The sequence below is a fragment of the Heloderma suspectum genome, chromosome 4 (assembly GCF_057233095.1).
Source record: "Heloderma suspectum isolate Gila_16-S chromosome 4, 16-S_ref, whole genome shotgun sequence".
In the NCBI taxonomy this organism is placed as follows: Eukaryota; Metazoa; Chordata; class Lepidosauria; order Squamata; family Helodermatidae; genus Heloderma; species Heloderma suspectum.
This window is the reverse complement of record NC_139461.1, coordinates 52,466,163-52,476,956: the sequence shown is the minus strand read 5'-3', so window position 1 is coordinate 52,476,956 and position 10,794 is coordinate 52,466,163. Positions and strand designations below refer to the sequence as shown.

Sequence of the window (10,794 nt, the reverse complement as noted above, 5' to 3'; positions counted from 1 at the left end):
TTGCAGCCTGAATCTGTGCCTAGCAGCTACACCCCCCGCCCCTTTTACGCTAGAACAGACACTGGAGGCCCAATCCAGATTGGCCCTTCTGCATCTGCTCTAGAATAAAAACGAAAGAGGGGAAAAAAGACGTCGCTGCTAGACACAGATTGCAAAGCAAGCAAATCAAGCAAGTATGCCTGGTTTGGCCCAAAGCCACGAGGGAGGCCAACAAGAAGACGGCCCGTTCCCGAGGCAAAGCCGACCTCGGAGGACGGGTCCACAGCAGCCAGCCCGGCCCATCCGCACTGCGTGCCGCGCCGCCCCGCTCTCCACCCCTCCTCGTATCGGGAGGCCAATGGGCGCGGGGAACGTTAGCGGCTGGGAGGTGGCCGCGTTGCTACAGCAGCGGCCGCACTTGCAGCGGCGGCGGCCGGGAGCGGGAGCCCGAGGGGCGGCGGCGCGCCATGGAAGGGCTGGATGGTAAGCGCGGGACGGAGGGAGACGCGGCAGGGCCAGGCGGGCCTTGGGCTGGAGCGGGAGCCGCCGGCCGCCCTGCCTCCGAGGAAGGACGGCAGACGCATCCCGAGACTGGCGCGGGCGGGCCGAGCCTTTGTGCGTGTCCCGAGTTGGGACGGTGTGCCGTCAAGGGAGGCGGGAGCCCGCGCGGGCTGAGGGGAGAGACGGGGCGGAGGCGAACCGCGCGCTCTGAGGCTGGGCCGCGGGAGGCGCGCCCCGCCCCGCACCTTCGGCTAGGAAAGAGCCGGAGGGGCGGTGCGGGCAGAGGGCCGCCAGCCTGGCCCGCCGGAGCGCCCCCTCGCGCTCCCCGCGCCGCTCTGCCCCTGCTCCCCGTTTGCAAGCGGGCCGCGCGGCCGCGCTGGGCTCCGTGTCGAGCGCCTCCCCTGCCCTGTCACTCCCCGCCGAGGGAATCCGTCGCCCAGGGGCTAGGCCTCGCCTCAGACGGCCCCCCTCCCCGGGGGGGGGACGGGGGGGCTGCAGTTGTGTATTTGCGAGGTAGGGATTGACTAGGGCGGAGTGTCAAGGCTAGGGGAATGGGAGGCGGGGAGTCTAAAAAGCAGGCGGCTTTTGTCTGAGGGCTTTGCTCGACATGTGTTTCTGAAGCCAGCTGCAGAGCAATATAGATTTAAAACATCTCACTGCCCTTGGCCTGATAGATTTTGAAATTCGGGGCGGGGGAGATTTTTTAACACGCCTCTGCCAAAATAAATGATTTGTGGCTGTATTTTATTGGATCTGGTTGGTAGCCACTTTGAGCCAGGGTTAGTGGTGGAGGAGGAAGCAGACGAGGGGGGGGGGGGAGTAGTGCTAGGAATGGTTTTTGTTCCGGAATGCATGACATGGTGAATATTGGCATAGCAAGCCCGAGAGAACCATTTTTAATGCAAGTATACTAGCCAGTGTGGGTTTTGTATATCAGTTACAGATGCAGAAAATGTAATGGGGGTGGGGTGGGGGGTTATTTCAGTGTCATTTGTGGGGAAAAGGCCTAATTTTCTGGTCTTGGAATGAGCCCTTTGCTGGCTTAAGAACTTTCCCATTTGGTGGTGAAAGGTTTGGCTGAGCTCTCTTGGCATGTCTGTGTTATCTCATTCCAGAGCAATGACCTTGTATGGCTAGTTTTGGCTGTGCAAGTTGAGTATTCATAGCTTTCTTGTGCCTTTAAGATAAATATATTTATTTTAGTATATTATGTGTTCCCTTTATCAAGCCAGCCTTCTTTTCACATTTAGCCAACAAAATGCTTGTTTAGTTTTGCTGTGGATGGTAGACATTCTGAGGATGATGACAGCATTATTTAGAATGCCTTGTCATCTCCTTTGTGTGTTTGTGTGTGTGTTAATTTCACAGTTCTAGCTTATAGTAGTCACAGTGAACAAATGCTTTTCTCATCCTAATGATGTTTGACATTTCTTGTACTGTGGGAGAGGACATGATGAGTTTTACTAAGAAAAACTTTGAAATAATCAGACCTCGGGAGGGGGGGGGATGAAAACGGTAGCATCTTAGGACCACAATGCACTTCAGCTGCAATCCTGGCCACAGGCTGCTTAAATCCCACTAAAGTCAATATACACTAAAGAATTGTGGCCATTGTCTTTAAGACACATAAATGCTTCTACAAATAACTTAGAGCGCAATCCTATGGCCGCTAGACAGCAGCTAAATGGCCATAGGATATGCCGTTTTCCAGAAACTGACCTCGGAGCCTGCGCGCCAAGGTTGGTTCCTGTAAAACCAACCACCTCCCACTTCTGTGCTGCCTCAGAGGCAGTGCGGAACAGCCCCATCCTCCACGCTCGCAAGATGAACGCAGAGCGGCTGAAAAAGGGCGTGGCTGGGGGTGTTCCAGGGCGGGGAGGGCGTAGCTGTGTGTACGACACATCTAGTGTGTCATACAGCAGCCTCCTTCCCCGCTCCGTGCTCCTGCGGCTAGACAGCCGCGATCGGCTGTCTAGCCAAAAAAGCAGGGCAGGAGAAGTGCAGAGGGAACGATCCCCTCCGTGCATCTCCTGCCCTCCTTAGCAGAGGCGGCTGTCTATCTCGATAGGATTGCACGCTTAATGTCTGGAAATATATGTGAAGGATTTATGTATGATTTTGTGAAAGGCAAATTTTGAATTTGCCTTTCACAAATCCTGAATTTTTTGCTTATACAGGTTATATTCTTGACAAAAATGTACATGATTTTTTAAAAAAAATCTGTAGTAAGAATATTTGCCTGGGAACAAAGCAGCAGATGTGTCTCCCGCCCTGCATTGGATCCATGCAAGCCTCCATGTTTGGAGGCTTATGAGTACCCAGGGCGGATCCAGTAGGATCCAATAGTCACTTTCTTCATTGCGATACTTGCTGTTAATGTGGACATCTGGACTCGTGCAAGAATAATAACCTTCCTGTTGCCGATATGCAGCATATAGAGTTTGAATAACCCCCAAATTGTGGATTTCCTAAAAAAGTTTGCATGTGTTTTGCACTTTTAAACAATAGGCAAAGCAAGGCGCAGGCTTCTCAGCAAGCTATAGATTCCCAGAGAAGACTGATGGTCTCGAACAAAAATAAAGTCCTTGGAATAATGTTTGGGAACTTGTTATAAAAATAGCGATGAAAAATGGTATCTGAGTTTAATTGAAATATAACTTTAATTTGAGAACTTGAGATAAAACTTATTAAAACTTTCAACTGGGTTTTATGAAGTTAGATTATGCCCAACAATGCAGGACAGAGTTGGGCCTTTTCACTCAAGTTAATTTAATTTTAAATTAATTTTAAATTAAATTAAAATTAACTCAAGTTAATTTTAAGTACTCCAACAAGATTCTTCACTGGTTACTAGAGTTCAAGTTTAAGCAGGAAACCAAATCAACAGTTTCCCCTTTCAGATAGGAGCAGAAGCAGGAACATTATTTCAAAGTCTGTATTAAACCCAAACTAGAACAGAATCTAAACAAAATGTATTGGTTCAGAATAAATGTTTAGTGAGAAACACAGCTGTGTTAGAAACATGCTTTGCCTTCATAAAACCTTCATAAAGTGAGATTTATGGATACTTCTATTCTTCAAGGGCTGGGAAGTAGCAGCACAGAAGTCTACTTCTTTAAAGCTACATTTTATTATAGAGCAGACCTTGATGTCTGGTGAAGAAAATATTCCATACATTCCATGCAGACAGCCTCTCCTGTGCTGTAGTGTTCAGTCCCTATAGATCTGAAAGTTGTTGTTGAACGCTTTTATTTCTGTCCATTGATTTATAAGTGGTACATACTAGGGTTGTCAATTTTTGAAAAGCTAATTTTTGGTACTTGGGCAGGTATCCACTGGGGCTCAGGATTCAGGAGCAGTGCCCAGGAGGGGCACCTTGAGGTAATGGCACAGTGGTCATGAAAAATGACCTTTTACAGGAGACATCCTGGGTCTGTGTGCCCTTGCCTTTCTGAAAGACATGGAGTGCATGGAGCTGGCTTTTTCGGGATCTGCTGCTCAGACATCTGGAGTCTTGAAACAGCAGCTTCTGAAGAAGTTGGATCCACATGCCCCTCACCTTTGGGGACGGAGAGGGGCACGCAGAGCTGATTTCCCAGGGACTGTGTGTGTGCGCGTGCACATGAGGGAAGGAGAATTTATGTGGCCATGTCCCACCCACTCTTGGCTGTGGCCTCAACCTCTGCTGGCATGCAGCCCTGGACATCCCTTACCCAGTGTGAATGTGGCTCTCGGCCTAAAACGGGTTACCCATCCCTGATGTAAACTGTTGCATGTGCTTGCAAGTCCCCTACCATGAAGCAACACATCTATGCATGACTAACAGTCCAGACTACAATAGTATTAAAAACACAAAACAATAATGAAAAGTCATAATTGCAGCAAATGAACGCAGCTGCAGACTACACATTCTTACTTGTATCACACACATGCAGCATGGTATTAATGGATTAAGCAATTAGAACACATTCTAGAAAAGCTTTACAGATGGAAAATGGAGACTGAAATTCTCTACTGTGAAGGAAAAACTGAAAATTCATGGCAGAGATCTCAAAACCCATGCAAAGCAGACCACTTAGGGTGTTGAGCCAACATAATCATAGTCCACAGCTCAAGGCAAGTCGTGAGCATGATACGATGAAGGAATGTATATCTAAAACATGAACCAACTGTACAGTCTCCTTGGCCCCCACCCATACCCTCTCATACATACATGAACACACTACAGAGATGCATGCTCTACTGCTGGTCTTGTCTACAGCCTCAGGGTAAGTGGAAAGACTTCTACTGTGTTTAGCTGGTAGTTTGAGAGCTTAGGGAATGGCCAACATGAGCAGCAGAGCTGGGCGGGTGGCATTGGCAGATGGCTGGATCAAGCAGAGCAAGACAGCCATCCATCCCAGTATGGCTTCCCATTGCCACCTTCACTTCCCATCTTCCACCTTATCCTGCAGCACCACAATAACCTGAGTGAGTGAGGTTGCCAAGTAGCCTCCTCCTCCTCTCTACAGTGCTCATAATGGGGAGGCCCAGAAAACAACAACTGAGTATTGTCTGTGACTGCACTTTGAATTTCTATGCCGCCATGCATACAAATGTGTTCACACCTGCTTCCAGGTCTTACCCTGCCAATGGTCAGGGATGATGGGGGTTGTAGTCCAAAACATTTGGAGGGCACCAGATTGGGAAAGTCTGGACTAGAGAGAGGGGATGGATGTTATGTGTGCAAGAAAATGAATGTAGTTTTTTTTTTTTAAGATGTTGTAAACTTTAAAATGAAATCATATTGTACTTTCAAAATCAAATGATAATCTGATAAGTATATTGTTTTTCCTGTATTTCCTTGCTATATTCTTGCTTCTTATACGTGTTTCTCTCTAGTATGTTTTAGACATAACATTAGGATATAATATTCCATTTATACTGAAACATTCAACATTCATGAACTAAGATAAGGCATAGATATATTATCTCATCGTCTATCACTTCCTCGCATGTATGCAACTGGGCACAGTACAAATAAATTGTATTTAAATTTTACTACATGAACTAGAACGGGTTACTGAAAATTTATTCATCTGAATCAAACAATTTCAGCCACACCTCAACTGAGACTAAACCAAAGTGGTAATAAGTGCCTGAACTTGTGCGTGTTAAATAAGTTCTGGAGAAGAGGGTTAAAGCTTTACTTTAAGCTAAGCAGGTCTTTGGCTATTATTAGTGATGTCTTGAGCATTTTCTTTAAAATCCTTAATTAACTAATTCATCAAAAGAATCTTGGGAGTGGTAATTGATTGTCCCTTTTGATAGATAGAAAGATGAAGATGAGAGAGCCATCCGCTGAGTTTGTGTCTGACGCCAGACTCCCTGGTCAAACTTTGTCCAGTAGTTTACACTGGCTCTTCTATAGCACAAAACTTTAGTTTGGCTTCTGACATACTGGTTTTATCTCCACACCCTTTAATGGATTTTGAATGCACGTTATATGTTGCTTTGCCATGGTGAGTTCTTCATTCCAAGTAACTTTATACCATTGTTGGGGCATTCATGTCTTTGTTATGCCATTATGAAATTTTGTTTTGTGCCTCTAAGAAGTGACATATACAAACATTGTTTGCACTACTTTGTTGCTATAAGGGCTACTTGGTTCTTAAGGAAATAAAACATTTCCTTTTTTTAATTAAAAACACTGACTCATTAAAGGTACGTAGCTATGATCTAGGATCAGTATAGACTACAGAAGGTGGGAAATACCCACCCAAACAAGCTCAATGAATGTGTATAAAGCAATGAAATTTTTCTCTGAGTTGTATCCAGTGGTGTTGCTCTTCTAACAGAAGGCGTTCTGATCTAAGAGAGGCTTCCATCAGCAGAAAGGGGGCGGAAGTGATTTTTGCTGATTCCCTCTCACCGTGGTAGCCCCCACTGCTCCAGAGGGTTGAGGGACCTTTGGAACAGTGTGGTGGTTGCGGGGGTGGGGGGAATTGGTGAAAATTGCTTCCTGTCCTGTTCCATTGATAGAAGCTTCTCGTAGATCAAAGAACCTTCCATCAGTGGAGAGAGATAGGCACAGGATTGTATCCAGTGGTATTTTAAAGATACATGATTTACTGAACCAAGGCTGCAATACAGTAGAATTTGCAGTGCAATCTTAGGGATAAATGGTATGTATTTTTGCCTGGATTTGCTCCATGTCCATTTTCTTAGGATCTTGCTTAGCCTGTACATTTGCATTAGTGAAATTGAGTTTTCTGCTAAAGTGCATAGGGAGGTGTTACAATGAGGTCAACTTAGAGCGCAATCCTATGGGGATAGGCGGCCGCCTCTGAACTCAGAGGTGACCACCTATTCAGTGCAGGGCAGGAGAAGCGCGGAGGGAATTGTCCCCTCCGTGCTTTGGCCACCTGCATTTGCAGCTAGACAGCTGATTTCACCTGTCTAGCTGCAGGAAGGCAGAGCGGGGGAGGTGGTTGCCAGACAACACATAGAATGTGCTGTACTGGCATTTCTGCCTTCCCCACCCCGGAACGCCCCGTTCTCGCTGCTCTGCGCACCTATTCTGAGCGTGGGGCCATTCCGAGCTGCCTGAGAGCCAGCACGGGAGGGGGGGAAGGTCGGTTCTCTGGGAACTGACCATGGTGCACGGGCTCCAAGGTCGGATCCCAGAAACCCACATATCCTATGGCCGTCTAGCCACTGACTAGAGGCCATAGTATTGCTCCCTCCGTAATATTTTATTTATTATTTATTTATTATTAAATTTATTAATCGCCCATCTGGCTGGTCACCCAGCCACTCTGGGCGATGCACAACATACCATAAAACAATTTAAAACAATAAACTTCTACCATAATTTTTTTTTAAAATACCCTAACCCACCCCAAATGCCTGCCTGAACAACCACGTTTTTAATGCACGACGGAAGCTCATTAAAGAGGGGGCATGACGGAGTTACCTAGGGAGGGAGTTCCACAGAGTGGGGGCCACCACAGAAAAGGCCCTCTCCCTCGTCCCCACCAGTCTAGCTGTCCTGGCTGATGGGACAGAGAGAAGGCCATCCGAGGCTGATCTTGTTAAGCGGCCTGTCTGGTGTTGCTGGAGGTGCTCCTTAAGATAGGCTGGGCCGGAACCATATAGGGTTTTAAAGGTCAAAACCAAGACCTTGAATTTGGCCCGGAAAACAACTGGTAACCAGTGCAACTCCTTCAGCACTGGAGTGATGTGATCTCGCCGGCGGCTGCCTTTAATCAGGTGAGCCGCCGCATTCTGTACCAGCTGCAGCTTCCGAACCGTCTTCAAGGGTAACCCCATGTAGAGCGCATTACAGTAGTCTAAACGAGAGGAGACCAGGGCATGTACTACCGATGGGAGCAGATGGTTGGGAAGGAAGGGGCGCAGCCACTGTATCAGATGGAGTTGATACAGCGCTGTCCGGCTCACAGCTGACACCTGAGCCTCCATGGACAGCTGGGAGTCCAAAATGACCCCCAGGCTGCGGACCTGGTCTTTCAAGGGTAGCCGTACCCCATTCAACACCAGGTCAACATCCCCCAGCCTCCTCTTGTCTCCCACCAAAAGTACCTCGGTCTTGTCATAGAACCAATATGACCTCCGATACCAACTTGCTCCAAAGGTGTGGGGCCACTGGCAATGGCATCAATATATCTTGTTCATACTGCACAAATTATTTTGTTTCGGGACTTCTAGATATGTTCTACCCCTACCCCCACAACACTGAAATAGGAAAGGGAAAAATGTTTCAGTATTCTTCCTCTCCCCCACCCCCTCTTTTAGGGCTGTTACTCAGTTAAATAGATTCTTGTAAATTAATCATACTGGTTTTAATCAATTTAATTCCACTTAAATTAGATCCCGAATAAAACAATAGTTCTAAGAAAAAGGCATTTTTCTTAGTTTTTAGATTACGTATGCATATTTCATAGCAAGTACCACCTTAAAAGAGACATTCTGTCCGGTATAAGAAAGGACAAGAAAAGCTTATTTTAAAATGATTCCTACCACATATCGCTTTTGTAACTACTTAGTTTAAAAAAAAAAAAATCTTCTGGCTGATTATTTAGGAGAGCCTTCTTAATCAGTCAAAATGTTTTTATTGATTAAACATTGGTTGTATTCACACAAAACGAGGAACCAGAATTATGGAGAAACTGGGCTTACTGTGCATGAGCAAGCATGCAGGTACACGCTGCCGGATTGCTTCTGTGTGGCTCCTTCCTGCAGCGGGAGCAGCTTCAGTAACCAGGAGCTCACCAGGATGAAAAATGTCTGCACCTGACTCCTGGTGCTTATCACTCTCAACCACTGGCTTGTTAGGTGAATGACAAACCAGGAGTCCAGGTTTGGACATATCACTGTCGTTTTCATCCTGGTTAGTTCCAAGTTACTGGATCTGCTCATGAAATTCTCATGAACAAAAATTCAGGATTCTCCAGAATACTGCCTTGTAGTTTTAAGCAAATATGGCCATTATAGCCCTAGCTTAAAAAAAAACCCTGTGTGTAAAGCTTGAGTTTTATGCTCTCCCTACTGCCCTTACTCAAGTTCAGCTAAGGGTGCAGTACTATCCCCTGGCCAAGAGGACATAAGGTATATTTTTCATTTTTTATTTAGGACATCTATATCCCACCTTTATTCCATCATGCAACACAAGACTGAGTATGTAGAGTTTGCAGGTGATTTCCCAGGTGGTCTCCCATTCAGGCACTGACCAGATCCAGACCTGCTTAGCTACAGACAGTGGCTGTATAATTTGGACTCAATGTTTATAAATAGCCTTGTGTACTTAATCACATTTTCTCAGAAGTGCAGCTATAGTGTTCCTGTGCTGTGCGATTGCAGGAAAATGGAGCCTTAAAGTATGCAACAACAATGGTCTAGTAGCTGTGTCATGTAAGTCACTGCATGGCTTATAAGGAGGTAGAAAATGTTAGTGTCATGGGAGAGATAGCAGTGATGGAATTAAACAGCATCCTGGTCTCATTACAAGGACCTGGTACATCTCCTTGCACTGATGTATTGTTACCTACTCTAATTAGTGACTCAGGTCCCATTTGAAATATAAGCCAGACATCAAAACGTTAAGTACCAGCAGCATGCAATCACTATACAACACATCCACCCAAAATATGAGACCCATGTGCATTCAAGCACAGATTAAGGAAAGCCAATGAAGCTTCAAAGGGAGAAGGGTGCGTGAGACACGTGGGAAGTACATCAGTCATCAAGAAAATGGAATACATGTTCATTCACAGACAATGGTAACATCTATCTATCCAAAACATTGGATGCCTTTCTGCAGTCTAGGATTCTTAATCTATAACAGATCCAGCAACACAGCAGACAAGGGAACAGTAGTCACGGATAACCACTATATTAAGAGTATCTCATTACACCATGAAGCATCATAGTCAAACATAAGACTGGACAACATAAAGCAGTGCACGTATGTACAAAAGCAGGATCTATATATGTAATGAAATTAGGCACCCACAATAAGGAATCCATGTATCATCACAAAATAATAGTGCTCCCCACACCACGACAGAGACAGCATCCTTGGCTGCAAGGACTTCAGTAACCGGTGACCAGACAACTTGCAACAAGTGCAAGAAATCTCTTGCATGGGTATAGCATTGCTCTTTTGCAAGAGTGCACCCATACAGTCCTACACCAAGGGGCTTCCATATATTATAACTAAGGCACGCAAAAGCAGCAGCATTTGAAGAGGGCATGCATATCAAGATACGTGGGCGAAGACTATGCAACTGCTCTTATGCCATGTTTCACATAGGTGATCAATAATTATTTCCAGTAGGAAACTGAGTATACCAGAACATTACATGGTGGAAGGGAAATTATTAATAGGGATCACTGATGAAAGTGCACAAAAAGCCAAGCTCAAAAGAGAGGATTCTTAAAAACAACAAACACTAAGAGCATCGGTTAACAAGAAAACTGCAGCTGCAAATTGTTTCTGTTCTCAGATTTTCCATAGGGACCCTGCCTATGGATACACATGCCTCATGTGGATACACATGCCTCAAAGTTGCATTTGTGAAAGCGGGTATGATGGAAAACATTCTGAACAGGTAACTGAGACACCTGCCAGGGAATGTAGAGAAGGGCAGTCCATAACATTCATTACTGCTATTCCAAAGTAGGCATAGTGTATCTGGTCTTTAACAACAACAAGAGAGTAAGTAAAGGAGCACCGCAGGAAGAGATGCAGAAAACAAGTACAAACCCCAGGTAAATACTCATCCCTTACACTAGAAAGAAGTTGGGAGCATAAGC

At 45.7% G+C, this 10,794-nt stretch overlaps 1 protein-coding gene across 1 annotated transcript in view; it reads left to right on the top strand.

The window, feature by feature from the left end:
* The first annotated feature begins 393 nt into the window (after nucleotides 1-393).
* Nucleotides 394-10,794, top strand: part of ZC2HC1A (zinc finger C2HC-type containing 1A) — a 48,176-nt gene continuing 37,775 nt past the window's right edge. The window contains exon 1 of the mRNA XM_084849251.1: nucleotides 394-462. Coding sequence (XP_084705377.1) covers nucleotides 447-462 — 16 coding nt within the window. The 5' untranslated portion in view covers nucleotides 394-446. The remainder of the gene's footprint in view (nucleotides 463-10,794) is intronic.